Below are 25,173 nucleotides of genomic sequence, written 5' to 3'. Positions count from 1 at the left end.
AAAAAAAAAAAAAAAAAGAATAACCAGGCCAAAACCACCAAAGATTTTTGCAATTTTTATGCAAAATAGGACTTATCTGGCAGGTTTCTATATTCCTGACCTGGACCAGCACAATTTAACCTATCTTCCATAACACATTTTGAAAAAATATAGGCTATGATTTAGGTTTCTCAGGAGTTAATTCAGCCTGAAACTAAAGTGAGAGCTGTCTAGAACTCCTGCAACTTTTTCTGCAGAGAAATGAACTGTTAATTTGCAATCGCTTCTTACCAAATTAGCRGTAGAAAAGGTCAAAGGATTCAGACAGCAAGAGAAGTGCATCAATTACTAAGGCTCGCAAAGGTAAGAGTGCTTATGGGGACAGAACGAATGCTTTTATCAGTTAATGGTAACAAATCTATCAACAGGTTCCAGTTTATGCTGTTAGAAGAGCCTCATTAAGTGGTTTGCAGCTCTTGGGGACAAAGCGTAACGGGACTTGGAGAACCTTCTCCTTTCCCTTGCAGCAGGCACTGACCTGCTATCTGGAAACATCTTTGTGCAGGAAAACAAGGAATCTATTCAAACAAAGCTAATAGCACCACTCAGGGACCYTGAAGGTCCACCTGGAGAGTCTTAGGATACCAGGAGACACCAGGCCAGCTTGCCTGCTTTCCACCGAGGGAAGCTGCATGGGAAAGGGTGATCCCTTCAACTCCAGTGCATCTTACATAGGCAAGACCAAGTCATTGCAGGACCGGCTTTAACAGCCCTGTGACCAGGCATTAATATGTTAGTTGACTTAAAGGCCCAGACATTTAAGACCAAAGGTGTGGGGTTTTGTTCGTTTTTACAAACTGAATACAGATGACAACTTATGATAAAAGGATTCTGCTTTGTATGTGTGGGATTACTTAAAAATGCAAGTGGAATAAGCATTTTTCTTCTAAAACCTACTTTAGAAAGATCTTTCTGAGGGTAAGGAAAAGCCCTTCTCTACCTTCTGTCTGTCTCTCTCATTAAAAGGCCACATCCTACCTTAGAACAACAATATGGCATATAGAATCCCAGAATATGGTAGAAATAAAGTTTAAATGTTCCACTTTACACTACTTCCCTAGAATATATATGACACTTAGAGTACACGTTGATAAAATCACTGACTTGCAGACCAAGGTTGTCAGGCTCTTGGGAAGCCTCAGTTGAACAAATCCGATCTCTTATCAGGCTCTTTCACAATAATTAATCTTTGGGGTGGTTTGGACATGCAAAACTGTTTAGTTTTTTTTTAGCTGCACTGATTTTGCTGCCGTTTATTTATTTCCCCTTGTGCACAGCATGGGTCTTCTCTTGTGACCAGGATCCTAAAGTTTTACCAACCCTTTTGTAAACTTAACCCTAGCAGGGCACCATATCATTTAAGATACCAACCTCTGCATTTCTTATCAAAATAAGTATCCTGGTTTTGAATTGTATAAAGGGCATCATTTGACTAATAATGAGGGGGGGGGGTCTGGTCTAAAGGGAAAGCAAAGCTGGTAGCTGCTCATTATCTGATAGCAGACGGTCATCTCAGACAGCTTTACAAAATTCAGTAAATTAACTTTACAGCATCCAGTAATGAAGCCATATTCCATGCTCATGACTGGAGAGACAGCCTCCAAGAGTCAAATTATTCTCTCAGTTATACTTCTGTAACCCCACAGACTTCAAAGCTGTATGCAGGCAACAACCGGGAAGGGCTCCGAAAGACGACTGGATTTGCCCAGGGTTATAGGACAATCAGTAAATGAGCCAACAATGAAACCACGGTTCTGGTGCTCTTATTTCTAGAACAAACACCAACTTTGACAATTAAATACATGAAAAATCATGTATTATGGTAATATTCTCTACATCACTAACGGTCGTAATCGTGTGTTCCTAGGTACCATTAGATCACTCATTAAAAGGCAAGATRCAAGTATTTCAGAGATGCAAAATCACTGAACAGTTTTTCAAGTGAAGCAGATCACAAAATYGTCACATTATACTTCACATTGCTAACTACTGATCACAAATGTTCTTCCCCTGTTGAACTTATATCTACCCTGGCAACTGGCAGATAGTAGGCCATGGACTTTCTCATTCAAGAAAATCCTTGTAACAACTCCACATTCTTGTGACTGGTATTAAAAATCCTGCATGCTTCAGCTAAAACTTCTTCACTTTGCACTGCACTGCCATGGAGAGATGAGATTAAAGATGGGYAGAAAGGAGTGCATCTTCTCTTTCACGAGTTTGCTCAGAGAGTATCTGCCAGCAAACTGAAACCATCACGTGTAACTTTAGCTTTCATGTACCCTCTCTGATCCTGAGAATTAACCCTGCTTCTATTTTTTCTCCACCATATAAAAATGCACATATTACAATATTAAATTCATACAGTAATTAATGAGGAAGTTCTGCTGACACTTAATGCAAAAGGAGCAAAATCTGGGTTGTGAGCTTTCTGCAAAATCTCAAGGGGTTATTATTCTCTTCTGATTCTCAGCTAGAATTCTAACTAATTAAAAGTAAGCTCAGAAAAAAAGAACCCCCCCCCCAAATTTTAATTGCTTTCACATTTTGTAGGTACCCTAAAATCAAGGAAATGCAAGCAGGCAAACATGTCCCACTCTAAAAATTACTGATATTAAAGAGCATTTCAAACTAGGGTATTTTATCTKTGAAAGTTATGGCCTGATACAGATATCACAGAGAATTAGCCAGTACAAAAAATCAAACTCCAGGGCACATATGTAGCAGGCAAACTAYTAAGAGGTGTACTCCAATTTTGAGTGCACATGAGCACACATGTAACAWGAGGTAGCTGAGTGGTCCCATACACCAAAGGGACTACTCACCYACACACAAGCATTTTGCTGAGTGAAATCCTCTAACCAAATTTGTTAGCACACCAACCTTCCACAATTTCCAGCAATTCTATTTTGCTGGAGAATTGCAGTGTCTAGATAATAGCAAAATGAAGGCTAAATCTGCTCRCTGCAATTCATAGTATGCTTAATGAGGAAGAGCTTTCATCCCTCAGCACTGCAGGCAAAATTTGCAAGGCACAGGAACATTTTACGAGGTTAGGTTACCAATTTCACTGCCGTCTTTTTCAAGTCATTATCATTCCACTTTTTCAAGTAYAGTCTGCTGACTCTATATGTCTGTCCCCGCATAGCTGACCGATCCCTGCTCAGCTTCAGGCTTTTAAGTGGATACTTATATACAGAGTAGCTGGTACTTAGCAATCTTTTTGCTAGTACAGTAAAGAAATGCAGCTTACTTCCACTCTTAAGTAGGTTCTGCTCCTCTTCCTTCAGCCTATTCTGCATAAGRTGAAGCATGTTGGCTGCTTCCTGTAAGAGGTAAAAACAGTTGAATCAGAAAAGCTGCCACATTGCCCAGTCGGGTGGCTATTTGGTTGGTCCTACAGCAGTTAAGGACACCTGCAGGCAGAGTGAGAACAGAAAATTTCAGCATYGAAAATGTCTTAGGAAAAGAAAAGGTCTTAATTCAAGTATGGGAGCTCTTACATACTTTGCCCATARGGTCAGGATATGAAGAATATACCCAGAAAGYCCAYRGGAGTTTCATGAAAAGCGCAGAAGAAAGAAGCCAGGYTGATGGYAGCAGGGGCAATGGCAGTTAAGATRCACAGACATTTCCATTCCAGCATAACAGATTAGGAACAAAACATGCCTGCCTCTGTAAACAGTAATGGATTCAAACTCTTGACTGCCACAGGGCATAGAAGATAGTGTTGCAGTTGTAGGGAAAAAGTAGCAAGGGTGAGAAGAGGCAGTACTCTCTCTTTCAGCTTCAGCGCTGGCTTACATGCTTAAAATACAGAGGAAGCGAGTCGAAGAAAGTGGTTTGACCACACAGATGAGCCACTTCTCCTTCTTTCTCCTAGTCTCTTCCTTGTGCTTGGACTAGAAGCTCTGCTGACCTCCTGGTGAGTCAGCTCAGAACGCTAAACTGGCAGAGCAACACTCCCTGGTGTTTCTTGTGTTGATTTTCTGCTGCTTTAGGTTCCTGAACAGCTTGATGCAGGGTCAAACAAATGCCGCTGTCAGCCCCGGGGAACTGATGAGTGTTCCACGCTGCCCCTTCAGTTCAGCCGCGCAAGCCACACCACAGCCTACAGAGGCTTACCATACACTGCAGAAAAAACTGTTTCAGAAGGCTGGCCTCAGCTATGCAGATAAACTCTAGTTCTGGTGAAGTCAGTGAGAAAATTGCAGCAATTTCATTGGTTAAGGATTATGCTTTTAAAAATATATTTTTTTAACAGCTGACTTGGTGGTAGCTTCAGATAGTCTCCTTCTCCCTGCCACTTTCAATGACAGTAATCATATGTCTGTATTTTTGGCCTGACTGGATTTTCTTCCACCTTCACTGTAGACCCTATTCTTCATACTATAAATTATCTTAGCAGAAATGATTTATATCATGTGCGTGCATTTAATTTTCGGCTCAGCAAAAAGAAGACCATGCTAATCAGAGATGCTTTTCAGCTGGCCACTTTTACGTGACCTAGTGCTTTTGAAATGTGACAAGGGAGAAAAGCTAAGATGATGATGAATGTAACGGCGCAGATGCTTTTTCAAGCCATTAAATAATACGGTACGAAGGACTCCAACAGAATAGCACTCCAYCCAGGCCAACGGGTGCGTTTGCTGTGCAGAGTGACAGCTCCACGAAACAACAGATCTGGCCTTGCCCTCGCGAAGCGCCCATGAGGAACGGACTGAATGTCCCAGGAGGCACGAGAGCAGGAGCTAATACTTAAGCTACCTGGTAAACAAACACCACAGAAATGCTGCAGGCAAAACGCCGCGCATATCTTACACTAAAGGCTAACTTTCRACAAACCAAGTGGTAGCATCAGCYGTGGAACCACAGTGTCAAGTTAATRCAACTAACACAGTGCCAGCTAACATAAAATCAGAGCTAGAGTGCCCCATCAGAATGGGGTCCCAGGCCTCTCAGGACACCAGAGAACCCCCACGTTCTGGGGCAGAAACTCCCGTTTCAGAGGCAGACCGATCTCCATCGAGATGGAACTTCACATCTTCTGCCTCTCAGAACATGTGTTCTTCTGTAACACACTGAGCAGGTCGGCTCTTCAGTCAAACGGATCATTGTTACCAACTCAAAGCAGACAGTCCAGCGAAATGTGCAGCAACGCAGGAATTTATGTTATCTGCCTGTGACTTAGAATCATAAGGTCCAAGCTTGGGACCTTAGGAAGTCTCTAGTCCAACCTCCTGCTCCAAGCAGGATCAGCTATGAGATCAGACCRTATTGCTCTGTGTTTTAACCAGTTGGGTCTTAAAAATTTCTAAGGATAGAGACCGCACCACCTTGCTGGGCAATCTGTTCCGATACCTGGCTGTCCTAAAGTGAAAGAGTTTCCTTACATCATTGCTAATAACTTGCCCAGGTCTTTACCACACAGGGGTTCTACTCGCACTTGTTACTATTATGTTACCAGTTTTCCATAACAGGCACCTTATCTTGTGACATTTAAACAAATGGCCTCTATTTATTCAAAACTAACGGGAATTTTTTTTAAAAAATCTTGACCTATCAGGACAAACAAGGGCTTTTTAAACAAATAAATCTCACCTATGTTTAAAATGCTTTTAGCCCTTTCCATGCCAACTTCAAGTCTGTGCAGTTCAGCAAGAATTTTACCTGTCTTTTACAGAATTTTGAATGCACTATTTCAAGACAGATGTATGCTTTTTATAGAGTAGAATTCAAATGAAAACAATACAGATATTCTCCTGTATCTCAATCTACTTTAATTGGCAAAGCACATGGCATTACATCTTCTATCTGACTGTGAAAGCCTTTGAAAAACAGGAGTAAGACAAAACACATAGCTGCTTAGTAGAATGTTTTAACATAAACCTATTTCTCTACAGACGAGCAAAAACTCATCTGCAGGTGCCTAAGGCAGGGTGAACGGGAGTCAGCTTTGAAAAAATCTTTTAATAGAAAGCTATATAAATGCCTACCTGGAGAAATGGTTTTTTTATTTATCAGTTTTTTATTTAATTTATATTACAATTTCTTCAAGAGGATGGTTTTAAACAGCATGCAATTACAACAATGTGCAGTGGTCTTTGCTAAAACAAACAGAAGTAGCAAAAGGCCAACATGCCAACATGTAGAATACCCTCCAGGAGTTGAAAACATCGTTTGACTTAGGGCAAATGAACTGTGACTTGACTAAGCCATACAATTTCTTGATTGCCAATTCTCTATGATGTAACTCACGCTGCTGAATGTTCTTTTAAACAATAAAATCAAGTTGCTGATATCATGATACTGAAGAAGACTCTCTGCCCCTTTAGACTGCAAAGCAGCAAATCTAAACAGGTTAAAAATAGGGGGAAAAAAAACTCAAAATGATGCAGTATTTGATCACTTAAAACATTTAAATATTTTTAAGTTACTCTCAAAATTTTGTTGAGAAAGTTGTGGAGAAAACGCTGACAGGATTTTGAACAGAAAGAATTTGTGCCCTGGAGCCAGCTGGCCACGCAACATGGTCACCACTAAAAAAAAAAAAAAAAAAAGAAATGGGAAAACAGGAAGGTGATAAGTGCAAAAGAATGACAGGACAACAACTGGAGATAGCTGACTTCTTTGTTCAGGTGTCAACACCTCCTTTTCTTCCTAAGCCATTTCTACTGCTCCTGCCTCAGACATCCTCCAAACCCCAGAAATCTCTTTAGACATCTCTACATATGTACACCTTTTCATCTCAGCAAGGGAAAACAATGTTTCCTTCTGTTTTTTTCTGATGATTTGCTAGAGAATATTGGTAATCCTACTGCTCTGTAGTATACTTAAAACGAACTGTTTTGAAGATGGATTGAAATGCCTCCTCTTCACACTGCCTATTAATCTCAGCAGCTGTTTCTTGCTTTGTTGTAGAACAAAACAACTGAGATTAGCTCTTACTATGTGCACACAACAGGATTTTTTTTTTCATAATAGAGTGCTGCCACTCATTTAGCAGGGGTGAGATATAAGGAGTAGGAGAAATTATGTGGTGCCTGAACAGAGAATGTGACAGTATTCTCAATAAGAGGAAGCCTGCTTAGGTACAACAGAAAGGTAAGTGAACACAGTATTAGGGCTGCACAGTTAGAAATACACAGTAGCATGAGATGCCAACGTACCAGAGCTCTTCTTAAGAACTGAAGAYGATGTTCAGTAACTTGCTAAACTACTTTTCAATACCTGTCCCTACGCTCAAGCCCAGTTTTTTGCTTTGAATTGAAACCTGCACAGCTATGGTTACGTTTGACTAAAAGTAACTGTAATGCTATAGGGTTTTTTCCTTCWTACTTTTTTGAGGAACAAAGACTATAGGAGAGAGATGAGATCCATCAGAAGGAGTACACGCACATAGCAAATGGGAGGAACCAGGAGTCTATGCGGAGTTACTGAGCTTTGATCCCACAAGAATTACAGAAACATGGTGAGATAGTTCACATGACTGGAGTGGTGTGACGGATGGTTACAGGCACTTTAGAAAGGACAGGCTGGGAGGTGAGAAGGAGGAATTGCTTTCTCTGCAGAAGAGCAGCTTGAATACACAGGACTTTGCCTTGCAGTAGGGGATGAGTCCACTGAGAGTTTATGGGTAAGGATCAGAGGACAAACTGCTAGCCTATGATACAGCATGGCTGCATAAACTAATATTCACTTTAACCTTACACTTTCTTAAACTTTTAAATGCTTAAGTCATATTCTCAGCAAATCAGTCACTTCAGTAAAAACCACAACAGGGAGTTTCACTTTCCCATGAAGGCTACCAAAACTCAAAATTAAAAAACTTCTCTCAAAATCACATTATATTGCACTCACTAAATAACAGAACCATAATGAAACTAGCTTACAACAGCTTAGGGCAATAAAGCAGGTTCCTGGCATTCTGGCATAAAAAACAATTTTGCATTTGGAGGTTACTCTTCACAATTACGGAGATGGCACCATCAGCTGAAGTAGTACTATCACAGTGATACAGCTGTCTGAGGAATACCAAAGCAGCTTCTCTCCTCTTCCCCTGGCCTTAATTACATCAAGTACTGTGTGCTTTGGAGAATGTGATCTCAAAGGAGCTACTGCTCCAAATACAGCTTTCTGCACCAAAAAAACCCACAAACAAAAAACCCAAACAACACATGATTCTCCAAATCCACCATCAAGGTTTACACTAATAATTATTCAGTTTTTATGTATGCTTGAGGATCTTCAGCATTGTAGCCTGAGGAGCATCTGAAAATCACCACCATTTGCCTATTTTGCTTTTTTTTTTTCAGAGAGGTCATTCTTACAGTGGATAGGTATACACCAAATGATTTGAAAATCATCATCTGCTRTTGTAAAACCATCTGCCTCCTCTCTGTTTTCATTATTTTCATCTTCTCCTTCACTTTCGTGTCCTGAAGTAGTCATCTCCTCTCATCATTAATACTCATTTTACAGTAATCGTTTCCACTGAAAGAGATGTAAAGTATACTTAAAGAGTATTTTCTAGACTTAAATGATACTCAGCAGATTTTCACCAACTGTTATCATAACATTGGCACCACCAGTGATGGTGGAAATGAGGAAAAACTCATTTCTACTGTAGTGCCATTATTTTAAATAATAGATTTGATTCATTGTCCTTCTTCAGAAAAAGTCTTTCATTTCGAAATTCTTTCCCTACTACCTATTATATCTATCTAGAATCAAATTCTTTTAAAAAACAGGAAAGCTTATGCTGCTTTACAATGTGACTTGGTCTTTTTAAGCTTATTCTTTTCCCATTTTAAATCTTGATAGCCTCCTGCTTTTCTTCCTGTTGTGGTAGAAGAAGCGTTCATTGACAGTACTGCAACACTAGAGACGCTTCAATAAACGGGGCAGAAGACTATTATTCTTAAAGTTGAGAGAATAATACTTATCCAAGGGAAGCATCAAATCTGATTTTGTAATGAAAGAGGCTCTGCAGAAGCACAAGGACCAAGCAGCAGCTGTGTCACTCAGTTTGCAGTCAGCTGATGCTGCAGAATGTCGCGTCCGACTCTGAGAAGTCCAGTGATCACATTTATGGAAATAAAGAATGAGATCTGTTAGATCTCTACTGAAGTGCAAAGTCACAAAAAGCCCTTGAAAATTTCTTGAAAGGGTTATCTTCTCAAGAAAACATATAATAATCTAACTAAGCTTCATTCAGGACGTCATGAAAATTAGGGAAAATGCCAAAAAAAATTTATGATGTAAATGAAAGCTACCACAGTAAAAGACTCTTAGGATTACTTTGTTCTGGGGAAAGTCTTTACGAAGGTAGATTGCTGTTACAGATCTGTGAGACCATGCAGCAAGGATCAAATCAATCACATGGGCCTTTGCACAGCAGTGTCATATGAGAAGCAGAAAGCAGAGACAGGAAAACATGCAGTTTATGGCCTACGACACCCATGCTGACGCTATCCTAATATAGCAGCTCTTAATGCTATCGRGCTCAAGACGCATGAAACCAACCAGTGAAGTTGGTTAAAACAAACGCCTCCCCCCCTTCAAAATAATGAGATCTAATACAGTCCACCAAACGAGTATTTTGAAATTACATTGTTTTTGTGTTTCTCACATCCAGACTTTTTCCTAAAGCAGCCATAGGATTATTTAGCAGCTCCGACTTCAGTATGTCCTATGTAAACAGTGCAATAACCACTCGTTACAGAACAGAAATTGGAGACAGAACTGAGCAGCATGCTCCGTAATCKAAAGTTGAGAGACAGAGTCCTGACACCTGAGACAGATCAGTTACTGGCCCTCTTTAATAAGCAGTCTGTGCATGAAGGTCTCATGTACAAATAAATACCTTCCCTTTGGGAACTCAAAGAAAAGGGACTAAATAGAAAGAAGATACTAGCTCAAGGGTACACATCCAAACTTGGTAATAGTTGGTTTTCCTGCACTATGGATTAGGTTTAATGACCTGCACTAAAAATTCAGATGCCATATTTATGCTTCATAAGAACCTTGTTAGCTTCTCTCTACGACTCTCCCCTCTTACCCTCAAGAAGGAAGCAGATATTTATCCTAGGGGCAAGTTTCYTGAACAACTTTCAATGCAATATAAAAGCTTTTTGTCCAGGTTACTCCAATTCTGTGCCTACACATTGCATGTTTTTCATCATTAAACATCCAAATGGTGGAACACCCTAATTGGAGAAGCTGTGTAGTCTCTACCCTTGGAGGTTTTCAAGACTTTAATTAAAGATTTGAGCCATGTGGTCCGATCCCAGAGCTGACCCTGCAGTGAGCACAAGGCTGGGCTAGAGACCTCATGAGGTCCTCTCCAACCAGAATTCTTTGGTGATTCTATGATCAAAAACACTGTTCATGAAAGTTATTTAGCTATTTACACTTGATTCTATTGGGGGGGGGGAAGTACCTCAAACACTCTCCTGTCCCCATCACTGCCACACTGTGTTTATTTTGGGTTATATATTAGGACGAATAGCAATTTAAATTAAATACCGAAAAGAACTAGACATAAGCTACCCGAAGGCTCTTAAAAAGAATGGCAGTTCAGCTCTGTGCAATCCTATTTACTTCATCACAAGCTGTGCCACTTCTGGAATCATTTCTAGCTCTAATGAGCTTGATGCTTCAAATCTTCCTTTATTCTTATTGAAATTCTTTGCCCTCTCTTTTGAAGCTCCAATGATTAGGATCCCTTCTCACATACACACACATATAATCTTTTTTTTCCCCCCCATTGATTCTTGGGCCAGCCAGTTTCCCCCACAGCCACGCAGCGTTTTGTACACTATAGGTCACTTCCTTCCAGATTGCCATAACTGCTCCCTCATCCACTTTTATTTGTTCAACCAGGAACAAGGTAACAAGGAACAGGCACCATAAATACGGAGGAGCTTTCATAAGACAACAGGTGACATTTCTACCAAATGCTTCTGCTGAACTGCTTTTCCACCATCATTCCCAGAACCACCATGTTATTCACATAAATGGGGCCAGCTTGAGAGCAAGGAGTTTTGCAGTGCCATGATTCACCAGAAACAGTTTTCAAATCCTCTCATAGTGTCAAATGATAGAATCCAAACAGAACTAGGTGGTGTGGAGTGGAAACCAGCAACAGACTAATATCTGCCCAGAGTTTTCCTATTAAAAAATGCTTTTATGCAAGGTTCAAGTCAGCACTAAAACTCAGGAATTCACTGCTGCCTAAAATAATGTGACAGAGGAGGGACTTCATTCTGCAAATCAAATGTATTCATCATTGGATAACATGTAAATTTACTATAATGACAGCTCCTCTCTCTACTTTTCTTATTTTCTTTTGCAGAAGATATGAATTGTAATGACTCAATAACAGTTCATTGAGCATTCCCTTCATGTACTAMATTTTTGTTGTATTAACTTACAAGCCATATTGGTTGGATGTGTGATATTTGTTTGAACAATGTACAATTTTGCAATGTAAACCTGAGGTCAGTTTGCACTGTCTGAAGAAATTACCATCAAATTAATATTGATTGGAAGTTAGTAGGCACAGCTACGCCTTGCTCCCCACCATAAAGCAGCCACCGTCACATCGTTGTTTGAATCCAGCATCAGCGTTATCCTCTCCCTATGTCACGGGTAGCACAAACACTAAGTGTTCCAAAGGGAGCTGGGAGCATTCACTACTTTCAAGTATACTGTTTATTAAATAGTAGATATATTTAATATATTATATTAAAGAGAAGATGTTCTTGGTGAACTTGATTCAAGGAATTGATAATGGAATCTGTTGTCTTTCATCTTGAGATCCACCAGTTTGAATACAGCCCACGTTTGTTATAACAAAGAATCTTATCTCTGGGTGGCTGACACACTTTAGTTTATTTCTTATTTCCCACCAATCAAGCCCCAAATTAGGAGCAGCACTAGCATCCCCCTCTCTAACAGTCTTGTTGTCAGAGCCCTTGCACAGGAATTAAGAGACTTGGGTTTAAGGATTTCTCCAGACTGAGAACATCTGAGCCTCCAGTTCCTACTTCCCAGGAGAGTGGTCCAGACATTTGATTAGAAGACAAGGATGAAACTATTTTTATGTATCTCATTTTGATGTGTTAGAGAAGGAAGAAGTAAGAAAGACTAGTAACTCAGACAAATCCCTCATTTGAAAAGCAAGTTCTGTTTATAGCACTGTTCATATGCATTAGGTTACGATTCCTCAGTACAAAAACGAATATGTAATCTGAGCAACCAATCTACAACAACAACAAAAATTAGGCTTCTGTTTACTTATTYTTCTTTTCTAGGTTCAATAATTTTGCATTCTTCCCTACACAATCTCCCGGCTTAAGCAGTAGGGATACGGGAGCTTCATTCCAGTCTGCTCTACAGATTAAGAGCGTACAGCTACTCAGCCCTTCAGCATCTCAATTTCAGAACCAGCTTTAAGAGAACCCTGACTGTCCTGGAGCTCTCAGAGGAGGAAGAAGTGCAGGGTACCGGGGCAGGAGTGGTGGTAGATTTTTGCTCTGACGAAGTGAACACACGCAACAGTGGCTCCTTGTACTCTTTCATCTGTTCTGACATGCTCTCCTTCTGTGTACTCTTTTCCTCCATTTTTCTTCCCTCCATGTTTCTCCATTATGGGATTTGTGTGTCTCAGCCCACCAAGCTTGTCATACATGCATCCCAGATTAAATATAAAAATAGGTGCAACCAACAACCAAGGTGCCCATGTTTAATTTTAATTCTGATATTCAATATAATTTAGCTACACTGAACCAAGAGTGCTCTTCTGGTACCCATAAAAAGGTTATGTCATTAGTCATAATTCAAATGTACATTAGCTGGAAGTTTAAAAGACTAACCAAATGCTTTTCATATTAATCTTCAGTCCAGCTATTTTAATAAGAACACATAGTAATGGGAATTTCTAGATTTAATATTTCAAATGGGACAGCTGAATGCAGAAAATATAAAAAATAGCAGAACAAAGGAGTATCTTGGAGTGAAGCTGGGCTCAGATATCCCTATCTGAGCCGAGCTCAAATGTCTTATCTTGAAGCATCTTCTCTGGATATGGGGCTCTGATGAGAAAATGAGTTTAATGAAGGGGAGAGGGTACCTGGTGTGGAGGGCAGGAATTGTGAATGGAAAGCCACCATATACTCTGTTTGTTTGGCTTTTCCTCGCTTAATCTTTTATCACGATGAACTGCTTACAAATTCTAGTACCAGGATGATGAAAAGAAAAATATTTTAAGAAATATGAAACCAAAAGATAAGCACCAAGTGACTGTGTGAATACTCTCCCTTGTGTGCCCACTACAACACTGGCACTCCTTAGTGGAGAATTCACAGTACTATCATAAAAGAAGTTTTAAAAGGACGTCTGATGATACAGTATCTTAGTAGAAAGTAGCTGAAGGAGAAGAAAGCGCCTCAGGGATAGTCTCTGAAAAGTACAAGAAAGAATAAGCATGTTCTGTCTAGAGAAAAGGCCAGCAAGTGGTAAAATATATTGCTGAGTTATCCTCACACTACCAAGCTAGTTTCAGAAACACCTTTTTGAACTGTATTAGTCTGTACTGTCCTTTAAAGTATAGACATTCATTATAATCCACAGAAAAATTCAGTCTCCAAGTCTGAAAAGCTCTGAAACTTTGATTTTTAGGATCGACAAAGTTCTAATAGTTTTAGCATCTAAACATCAGAAACTATTTCATTTTAAAAATGGAACAAAAATTAATGAAATGTATTTTACTATGCAAAAAAAGTCAGTAAGAACAAATCTTTGAGGAGAACTGGCACATACAAATTCCTGCTAGCACACAGAAATGCAAAGGCACGGATCCAATGAACAGTACTACAGAGCAGCAACAGAATAGAAGAGAGGACTGAAAATGGGGAAAAAAGGCTATAGAAACTGCAAAGCCAAAATATCCTCATTTAAACTCCTTTGATCCAATAGGTGCATGTCAGTCTGTCAAAAAATGTGAAAAAGCTTACTCAAAGCAAGAATTATGTGGGGACTTCTGATATGTCCACAAGCCAGAGTTGATAATAGATACATAATTTCATATTTTTCATACATTTCAAAGGGCTTTCACAGCAAACGGGCAGGTACTTTGCAGGTAGTAGATTCACCATCATTTAACTATTCAGTTCTTGCAGTACATTCAGTTCAGACTGATTGCCAAGCTTTTAAGTTCCTTTTAACGCTCAGGGATATTTCTCAGTCCAGTGCCTAGCAGGAGACCACTGTCAATTGCTTTCCAAATATTACTCAGGGTTATTACAGACAACGTGTAGCAAAAGGAAAAGGAAGCTCAAGATCGCCATGAAACAGGCTACAGAACTCCTCTCTCTGTACAGCTGTACACCTATCAAATCAAAGAACAAGCCAAAAAAAAAAAAATCATCAACTCAAACAACCAGTAYTGTGTGGTTTGGAAAGCCTGGAGGGCTTCATCTGCTCAAAGTCACTTAATTAAAATTGTGTACTTGAGTGCAATCTTTAAATCACTTTTCTAATTAGGAAAAGCACTCTGGCCAATGTCATTAGCTGTGCAACGTCAGCATGGTACCAAAACAGCTTTGAGTGCAAGTGCACTAGAGATTAGTCTCATTATTCTGCAATAGTATCCTAATCAGAGGAAAAATTCATCATAAAAACAGGCATCTAGTGAAGGAAGGGGATCCAAGCATCAGTCCCTGCTACTGAATGCCACACAGGGTGCTGGATTAATCTAATTACATTGGAGTTCCTTTTTCTAAGAAGCTATTTAAYAAAATATACCGAGATGATAATAGAATTGACTCACTTCTCCTACAAAATGTAATTAAGATTTGTTTGGTGGAGCAAAAGACATGGTTGAAAAAGAAATCAATATAATTTTTTAGTAGTTTTTGACAGCTGGAGAGTGTGGGTATTGTAATAGATTAAATACAATTATCCTAGTCATYCTAGTCTATCATTCTAAAAATGATAACAGTAAAGCTCAGAACAACATGCAGCATCAATTTCAACCTCTCGGTGTGCAATAGTGCTAATTTTGGAGCAWATCGCTTTTTTTCAAGTGTGGAATAAGCTGTCCACAATTTTGCTTCAGCAACAAACAGCCAAAAGTGATAAAATACTACCTGAAAAGCAGATCAAGATCAATGCAAGAAGTGAGAGAGATGCATCAGTGTTCTGGGATTGCAGGGAACTAATCTGATGTGGATTAAACACTACACTGTCTTTAATTTTTTTTWAAAAAAATCCCACCAGTGGTTTGGAAATAGAAGGGCACCAGCAAGTCTCTTGGTTTAGTTAAACCTCAGATGCTTCATTCTCTTTCATTTGCCTAGTCTTGGAGCCTGGCTTGGAGCACTGACACCTCATGATGACTTCAAATAATAATCTGGACTCCAGCACTTCTGAAAACCTGCCTGCAAAACAGACATAAGCATAGCTGCTTCTTCTACCTAAGCAAAAGCTTCGACAGCTAAGTARTCTTGGCTACTTGCATCACTGGATTGCTCCCCATAAAGAGAAAGTTAGCATCTCATTCTTTATATATTCTAATATTATTTTTAGACACTCAGATTTTCTGCTTTTGATCCCTATGCTTCTTTCTCCTGATCTGGAGAACAACTCTCAGATGTAATCCTCTCCCCCTCCTTTTTTAAGTTCACATAAGGCCTGTGAACTAATGCTGAATCCACACACAAAGACAGAGGGTGGTAAGGACACAAAAGCTTGCAGAAAGCAGGATTCCTATCAACTACTCCCTAGCAGAAACACTTAATAGGCTCTAATATAAAGGAAATGCATATAATTAATATAAATGAATATAATATAAATGAAATAATCTCCTGATCTTTTCAAAGTTAAATTCAAACTACAGAACTAGATTTCATGCCGATTTAGGCTAACACAGCATATTCTGCAGAAAGTTTATGCCCAGGCAACTTGATCATGTGTGATCATGAGAATATACCCATAGTCAGAGACACTCAAGTACAGACCGCTGCACATGGTAGAAATGTATTCCAAATGCAGACAATCTGATGGTATTTTAGCATAAAGCATATCTTAAAGATCTTTCCCAGCTCTGGCRCCTAGTAATGCATATCACATATAGCGAGTGACTGCAGCAAGAGGAGAGAAACACACCTTTTTGTCATAAGATTTTATACTCCTTAATTTTGCATGATGCTGAAAGATTGCTATCTGCTTATCCTAATAAATTAAAAGCTAAAGTATATGGGCATATTCTTTACAGGTCTGACAGTCAGAGAGAAGAAGAAAGAAAAGAGATGTCTCCATATTCTAAGCACAGACACATTCCTGAATGACAAAGGCTTTTCCTTCATCTTATTGTCTTAAAAAAAAAAAAAAAAAAAATCCTCTGAGCAGCTGTACGCCAACTTATTAATAAATTCTGTTAAAAAAAAACAGGTTCTAATAGCTCAGTTCAAAACATTCCTACTCTTGATATTGTTTCAATAGTACTTGAACAGAAAGGGAAAAAAYAGAATAATAGGCTACATTTCAAGATTACTCAATTGAGGCCTTTTCTTTTTTTTTGCTGAAGATGGGGGCAAGAAAAACATTATAAAACCAAAGACATGAAAATATGAAGCTGAATATAGATTAAAAATATGTGAATTAATGTTTATAGAGATAGTGCTTATAAAAAGGGATATTAATGAGAAATTGTTTCACCGTGATTAACAAGCTGTCAAATGCCTGGGTGGACTTGTCAATCTTACACTATTTTTTCAAATCCTATGTTATCTTTTAAAATACAGGGTATTTGGCCCCTCAAACAACACAATGCAGCAAAACATTTGAGCCTTCTCACCAGAATACAGCTTCTATGCCAGAAAGAGGACACACACCGATCCTATTTCCCTCCTCTGCAAAGCGGACCGAAGCCTGGCTATGAAGTCCCCTGCCCATCGTGCTCCGCATCGCAGGCAACAGTCAGTGCGGGAGGCTTTGGGTGCAATCAGTCCTACAGAGTGACAAGGCTTTCCAAAAACATCATCTCACAGGTACAACATACGCAGTTTGCAGGAGCAGATGACTACAAAAGTTACTTTATCTTCAGCATAAACACAGGTCATAACATTTCACCGTAACTAAAGGGAGGTATGAAGATGTTAAAGGAAGAAGGTAAATAAACACAGGATCAAATCTTTTTTCTTCCCATCAGTATGCACACACATATATCAGAAAAGCAAAATACACATTCATAGGCTGGATACAAGGAACATTATTCAAAGCCCTCCAACATTTCTGCCAAGAACAAATTGTGCTAACAAAATAATATATGATTATCATATGCAACACAGGAAAATCCGGAGAACAGAAGCACTAGTTAACCAGGTGTAGAACACACACCAATTAAAAGTCCAAGGAGATGTCCAGTGAGACATCCATTTAAAAATGAAGAACAGAAAATGGATGGGGTAAAGATTGTCAGAAAGATGAAAAGCCAATAGTRTCAGGAAAACATAAAGCTACAAAAAGCTTAAAGGAAGGTTGCCTGAATATACTGCAGTCCAATAAACACCCAAAGGAAAGCAGGTAGCAAGAAGAGACAGACATGTAGATTATCCAGCAAGATAGAAAAGAAACAGGAGAGAAAAAAAAAATCACATTGAATTGTTGCAACTCAGGAAGGCAACAGAAAAAAAAATACGCCAAACAGAAGTAAATTCTGTGTTAGAGAGGATTTCAGCATATCTGATCTTTTCATTGGTACTTTTGCTATGTTTTCACTGAAGAGGGCAATTATAAGGAAATTGAAGAACCCTGTGCTAAGAAACCCTCACACATCYGCTGTCAGCAGGTGATATATATATAAAAAGTATCTAATAACTCTTACTTAGCATATATACTGTATGTGGCACTGGAAGATTAGATATGCTGAAAACATCCTTCAGGAACAGAGATATCAAGAGAAAAAGGAAGAATCAGGGAAAGGTAGAAAGAGGAAAAAGGTATCAAAGCCCAGCATTGAGTTTTAGGTGTGTTTTACACTGGTTTAGCTTGAAAAGCTGCATTATATTTGTCTGAGAGCAGTCAAACAATGCTGCAAGGCAGAAAATGGCCAGTCACTTAGAGATGCATCYTCAGTTAGTAACATGCTTCTTTAGTAAAGGAGATATTAGGACATTTTTCATTATAGGCCAAAGCCAATAGCATATGTACTGGAAGCTGGCTCTGTTACATAGGTGTAGCTAAACTACAATGTCACTTGGGACTTCTAAGCTGCCTTACCTCAAACATCTCTTGCTCTGTTCTACGATGATCATCTAGGAGCTGCTCCATATAGGACAGATTATGGAATTTTTCTAGGTAGCTGCTGTATTGTTTTTGCAGTTCCTCCTCAATCTTCTCATACTCATCCATAAAAGCAGGACTAGAGAGAACAAGGACAAAGTGCCCAGAGAATTTGACTTGTAGACACAGAATTCTGAAATGCATTTTTGTTTCTGAAGCTGCCTTTCCACATTCATTAAACCAATCTAAAAGAACCTTTTATTTTCAAGATTCTATACTGCTTCACAGACTTAAAGCATTAGGCAAAAACCAGTAACCTATCCTGCAAAAATTGTACACAGCAAGGACAGTGTACCTGCTACTAAGCTCTTCTAAACAGGCAGAGGGGCAGCATTTCAGCAGACAAATCTAAGGAGAAAGGTTAATAATCTTGCTATTCCACAGCTTCAAGATCTAACTTGTAGTATGGCTTGGAAGTCACGTACGTTGTCTAGAGACTTATTTTATTTGCAATAAAACTGTGCTGTATAACAGGACTTGACAGCAAGAAGCCATGATGTCCTTTGCTACAAAGACAACTACTGGGCCCCAGAGAACACTACTGCTGTTTTATGCTTSGCACTTACACAATATACTTCTCCCAAAGTGTTACTGATCAAAATGCATCTAAATGAATTCAACGACATTTCTTCCACTGCTCATTTTTCTAATATTTCTATTATTTGTTCTTCATATGAGGTCACAAATAAGTCTTGTAAACAGCATAAGCGCACTAGTTAGCTAGGTGCACGAAATCAGCCCAAACTGTGATTCTCAACATCTTGATTTCATGGCAGGCTGCATCACTGCCTAGAGGAACTGATCCCAACATAGGATGCTTAATGACTTTCTCGTACYGGTGGCAGGGAATGCTAGAAGCCTCTAGCAACAAAGGGTATAGTTGCTCCAGTCAGTTGTTATTTTCAGGAGATCTATTTGATACCATTTATATTAATATCCTAAAGAAGAGTGAGGCCTGCTACCTGACTACTTTGTACAGCTCCAGCAACAATTAATAAAAAATTCCAAGTAATATTCCAGCTACTTTAACAGCACTATAGTGCTGATTTCAAATATACAGTAACTGAAAAATGAACAGTTGCAATCCAGATTGGGCATCTGCAGAGAAAAAAAAACAAAAAACAAAAAAAACCAAAAAACTCTTGCATAGGCCATCAACTCAAGACTCATTATAGACTTCTCTTAATGCTTACTGCAGTGAAAAGTATGCACAGTACCATCATTTATGCTAATGATCATTTATGCAATAGATGATTAGTTCATAATGTTTACCGAACACTTTGCAGGGTCTGTAGCCTCTTCTGGCTTATTTCCAGTTCCAGTTTTCGTTTTTCAATCCTGGCTTCCAAATTAGCTTCATCCAAAGCCACGTTATTCAACATGTCCTTAGTCTTTTGGACTTGTTCCTATGAGGGAAGAGTGGTGAACCGTGGTTTGCACTGGAACAATTAGAGTTATCTTTCAGATGCTGGACAAGATTCCGTATTATTTCACATCACAAGCTATCAAAGAACCTCAGAACAACGAACTAGAGCATAAACTGAGCTCAGGTGATTAGATTTTTTTTTAATGCTTTTTAGAGTGAAAGTCACAAACTAGCTGGACCTCTGGTCTGACCTGGCACATTCTTTGTTAGGTGTTTAAACAATAGTATCAAAATCATTAGGTGTCAGTAGTGCTTAAGATATTCATCCTGTGCTCTCCACCAAGTATATACCAATCTGACCTTGTTTTGAGCTGCCTAGTCGTGCACTGGCTTCCCCAGTCAAGCCGGGGGTGTTGGTGAATAGTCCCTCTGTTCCAACACCTAAAGGACAGTGGGCTGGAGATGGGTTCCCCTTTCTGCTTCTTCAGTGACAGCACTCCTCTCCCTGTTCTCAGCAGAGGCCCAAGCACAGCTTTCACTTTTGAGAAGGGTCAGTGTATCCTAAAAGATGGACAGATCAGGGTCTCTTACTTTAGAATGCAGGGAGTACAAGAGGTTAGCACAGGGACAGAGAGAYCTGACAATTCACAACCCCTAAAACCTCCCCAATTCTTCATCTAGAAAGATTAGTGATATTAGAATATATGTATTWAAAAAAGGAAAAAAAATCATAAAAGATCCAATCATCATCCATTACTACAGAACATCCTGCCTTGCTGCAGGCTGAATTCAAACAGCGTAAGYTACAGCTCATGAGGCTAGTACCACCACTGTCATGCCTGGCAGTAGACCTGCCAWTAAAAATTCCAACACAGTAACAAAAAATGTTATTTATATTAAGAGAGAATTCAAGCATTATTCATTGTGGAAAGCTGGCATAATTGGAAAACATCCACAGGTATCTCTGCAGGTAACAGCACATGGGGCAAGACTAACATGCCCCCGCTACAAGTCAGCTTCTCTACAACTTCCTGTCTCTCATTTTTGTACTTTCTGACCTCTGCAAAATGTCAGATTTCTTTAAAAATAAAAATCTGCCCTGGGCTTTGTTTTTTAGTGAGAGGGAAAAATAAAGCCCCCCCCAAAACCCAGTAAAAATAGGAAGGAAATAAGCACCAGAAGAAAAACTGACAGGATGCGCAAAGACATCTTTCAAGATACAAATGCCTGAACAAATACAGCTGAGAAATCCCTGGTACTATTTCAGTGAATTTTTAGGCTTCCATCAATATTTTCGTTCTTCCTGAAAAAAAATGCCGCTTTTATAACAAACTTAATCTGTCCTATATCTTTGTTCTTTTCTGAGTCCTGCTGTGTCTTTTCAGAAGGTAGGAAGTATCCCCAACATTACAATAGATGCTACTGGAATCAGAAGGGAAAGTAGAAATATTCGAGCTTCTTAAAATGAGCTGAGTACATTAAATGTGCTTGTTCTCTAGAAATTGTGAGCATCTCGAGTTAGACAGCATGACTACTTACTTGCTGAAATTCCAGCACTAACTGTTACTTGCTGTTCRCCTATAATAGGTCATTTCATTAACTGGTCCAGAACTAAACCAGCAGAGGTACGTGTTATTGATATTTCCCAAGAAACCAATTGCTCTAATATGCTGATGTTAGTTTATTAGCACTACTGCCTAGAATATCAATGCACATTAACAACATTTAGAATTCATATAGATTGCAAGCCATAGCAGAAATGTAAGGAAAGATCACCTGGAATACCTATTGATTAGGCATCGGCTATTTAAACCTGGAACTCTGCTCTGTGTAATTATGCAATTGGACTGGACACAGTTTGCAGTTAAATAATTTAAATTACTTACTGGGGCTTAATTAGTCACCATACTTGCACAATGGCTGGCATGGCACCTAATGGTTCAGAGATATAAAAGCCAAGCAGTGGAGCAAGAACAATGTTCCCAGGACTGGAATAAACCAAGGAACCTCTGGAACTAAAACCATATTGGGGGATCAGTGTAGCACTAAACCAGTGCAGTGCCAGTACTTCTTACCTCTTGACTGGCTCCAGCTATCCTGCCTCCAGAGCCCAACTTCATACCTCCAAAGACACCAGCACACTTTGGGTTATCAAATCTACAGAGTTAGGGCAGCAAGTTTAAGTGGCTTAGAAAACACAGATGGACTGTAGATTTCCGTGTTGATTTAGGCTACCTTTATCCTTCCTAGAGTCTCTGGTGCTGCTACCAAACCCCTTTCAGAGACAGATTGTGACTTAAACGGAGAGGATTTTTCTGTCATTTGCTCCCTAAAGCAAGAGAGGCCAAGCACAGCTCTCTGGTATTTCTGTTAATACAGCTGCATCAATCTTACCAGCAAAGCCACATCAGCTGAAGGATTCTTTCTGCACATCAAACCAACACAGTTATATAGTGTAATAGTCTGACAGCAGATTTGGTCTTAACAGGKTTTTCTAGGGCCTGCTGCTAACACAGTTTACTTTTTCTGCTGCAGGCCATGATTTCCAASTCAGAATCAGCATTGTGAAGGCACCTCTCACTCTACTGARAGCTATTAGTTGAAACTAACAGGTYTGTTCGCTTTGAACGCAATATTTTTCCTAAGGAAACCAAAAGGAACATCAATGACTATATCCATTGTAATGACAGAAGGAGTCATCACAGATTGATCACTGCCCTGAAGGACTTGTATTTGCACATTTGATGTTACCTAAAGACCAAAAGTTGCATTACCCATTCACCGAAGTTCAGCATTGCCTGTTACCTAACCAGGGGCAGTACTGCTTGGCCCAGATCTTTGAAGATGTGTGCTATGCCATGCTTAACCCTAGACTGCTACTAAAACAAAGCGTGTTCTTGCAGGACAGGAATGAAGGTTTTGCAAATAAATAAGTAACAATTTGCTTACCAGAATATCATCAATGGCAATTTTCATCATCTTTTCTGCCTCATTTATTTCCAAAGGTCTGGCAATAGATTCTGTTCTTGCTTCCTATGAAATAAAAATACACTGATACAATCAAACACTACACATGGAAATTCATATTTGCAGAACAGAGGGTGTTCAAGCAACTCTGATACGACCAACTGCATAACAAATGGAAAAAGACAATATGTAAACACCACGGCTCAGACGATTTAAAGAACGGGAAATTATGAAAAAGTCAGTTAAGTGATGCTGGTATTATCAGTGAGTGTTGGGGCCTAGAGCATATTTGCCTTCTAGGAGTTCAGTTCATTAAGTTAAAGAGTTAAGCTGGCTGAGTCCGAGGTCAGCTCCATCGCTGGTAAGAGCTGTTGTGAAGAAAGCTAGAAGCAAGGGCTTGCCTCACCTTTTCCTTGGGAGTTGCTTTTAAGTTAAGGCTCTACTGCTGGTCCCTGCCTGTGCTACATATCTGCTGTGCAGCTGCAATGTCTACACCTGGTCTCCTGCCTCCGCAAGTCTGACCCTGCATCCCCCAGCTTGCTGCCTGGCTTGACCTCAGACCTGCTTCAACCTTACGGACTTGCTGAGTGATCACAGGACTGTGTCTGGCCCTGATCCTGACCTGGACTTGCTGCTCTGCATCCAGGCTTCTTGTTATGGAGGTCACTGCTYGTGCTTGCCTTATTATTGGCTCAGCTCCCAGCTCACCTTCCGTTGCAGAGCASTCGGCCCTCATTGCTCCCTGACACTAAGCACTTAAGACACCATATCAAAACAAGACGACTGCTACCGCTCGGAACTGCAAGTATTCTTGAATGCTCATTTTTAGGAACTGCTTATTGTTAACATAAAGGAAACACTAGTTGTTACACTTAGCAAGGTATTCTACATAACACAGATTTTGTCATTTTTACAACATGATTCAAGAAAGCAACAGGGCATATGGATCAACCCAATGTCACAACTACACAGAGCAACAAGCAACATGAATGCACCTAAGCTAGCCAGGCAGCTGCCACAATCGCAGGTGCCTTCTGTGCCCATACGAAAATTAGATGACCCAGGTGTATTGGTACTTTCTGACTCTGATAACCAAGAGTTCAGACTTGGATTCAGACTCCTCATCAAAACATTGCTCCTTGTTTGATCCMAAAGGATGAAAAATCCTCTCTCAGACTCATATCACCTTTGGGGACAGAGAGGCTGAAGGGTATTCTGCACGCATTTATCTGTAGGATGTCTTACAAAATTGACTTGGTCCTTATATGAAAACACTGGACTACCCATGTGCTGCTAGGATGAAAAGGGGAAGACGTGCCCTTAAAATCATTTTATAKTGGCAAGCCAATTAGCAACAAGTGGATAAAGATGAAAATAGCGACTCTAGAGCACATTTAAGAATCTAAAACTGCTTTAGACACATTGTAATAGCCTGTACCCAGCCTACTGAGGGATGTGCTCYAGCAGCAGATACAATTACTTTGTTACCTTACAGTTCCAGACACACTTCAAGTGGCATGACCTAGTACTGCAAGAGGCAGCCTAGCTCCCTCCCCACCACCTCACCGACCTCAGTTCAGKGAGCTTCCTTGGTTTGGGGTGAACCAAACCAGGCAGCTGATCTAGCTGAAAAATCAGCTTTTTGTGCTGAGTTTATTCTTCCATTGGATCAGTTCCCCAAACCAGCCTACCCCATGCTGCACAAACACTTTTTTTGGCACAAGGGAGGAAATATGAGAAATATTCTGTTGGGGACAATGACAGGAGCTACATCTGTTGGTGGCAGTGACAGCTTATGTTGCCTAAAGTGCTTGTGAACACTCCTCTACTCACACAGAAATATAAACTCCAAGCAGCAGAAAGTTAATTTGGATGAATATGATATGAAGAAACAACACATTACATATTCCTCAATGACTCCATGGGTAGGCACTTTTGGAGGAAGACAAGACAAAAATAATGTGTCTCAGTAGCTGTTAGGAGAATACTATGTATATACAAGCTCAACCAAATGTCTGTTTAGTTGAGAAGACTTTCCCTGAGAAAAGATGCACAGAAACTGAAAAGGAAGCCAGGATGCAGCCTCCTGGAGATACYGCCCTCCCTATTATGCTCAGTTCTTCCGAGGACAACAGCAAGYTCTCACCTGCAGAGCAAACATATTTCAAACAAAATAGTTTATCACCCAGCAGGAAGAAGAAAATTATTTTTCTTCCTATTTTCCAAAGGGACAGAAGGAACAGCAAGGCCCTTGGTTTTAATTAGAAATAGCCCCCTTGCCAGTTTCCTTCCAGTAACCTGGTAAAACATCCGCAGAACATGCACGAGTCACTCCGGTCTGTGCCAGATCCAGGTAACTGCTTTAGACAGAAGCCTGACTTAATATATCTATAAAATATGTAGATATACATTTTCAGAGACACTTCTGAGGACCTACTGTTTTAAGTTGGAAT

At 39.7% G+C, this 25,173-nt stretch overlaps 1 protein-coding gene across 3 annotated transcripts in view; it reads right to left on the bottom strand.

The window, feature by feature from the left end:
• IFT38 (intraflagellar transport 38) overlaps nucleotides 1–25,173 on the bottom strand; it is a 68,696-nt gene that overhangs the window by 21,694 nt on the left and 21,829 nt on the right. For all 3 annotated transcript variants that reach the window (XR_014896897.1, XM_085313752.1, XM_085313753.1), the window contains exons 6-9: nucleotides 22,703–22,786; nucleotides 19,660–19,793; nucleotides 18,325–18,466; nucleotides 3,293–3,365 (exon numbers count right to left, since the gene is read on the bottom strand). Coding sequence is in view for 2 of the 3 variants with exons in the window: in XM_085313752.1 (XP_085169878.1) it covers nucleotides 3,293–3,365; nucleotides 18,325–18,466; nucleotides 19,660–19,793; nucleotides 22,703–22,786 (433 nt within the window). In the remaining variant the exon portion in view is untranslated. The remainder of the gene's footprint in view (nucleotides 1–3,292; nucleotides 3,366–18,324; nucleotides 18,467–19,659; nucleotides 19,794–22,702; nucleotides 22,787–25,173) is intronic.

This window comes from Rhea americana, unplaced genomic scaffold (genome assembly GCF_003343005.1).
Source record: "Rhea americana isolate MKP2758 unplaced genomic scaffold, rheAme1 scaffold_394, whole genome shotgun sequence".
Taxonomy (NCBI): domain Eukaryota; kingdom Metazoa; phylum Chordata; class Aves; order Rheiformes; family Rheidae; genus Rhea; species Rhea americana.
Note: the sequence above shows the minus strand (reverse complement) of the source record. Positions and strands in the feature narration are given on the sequence as shown.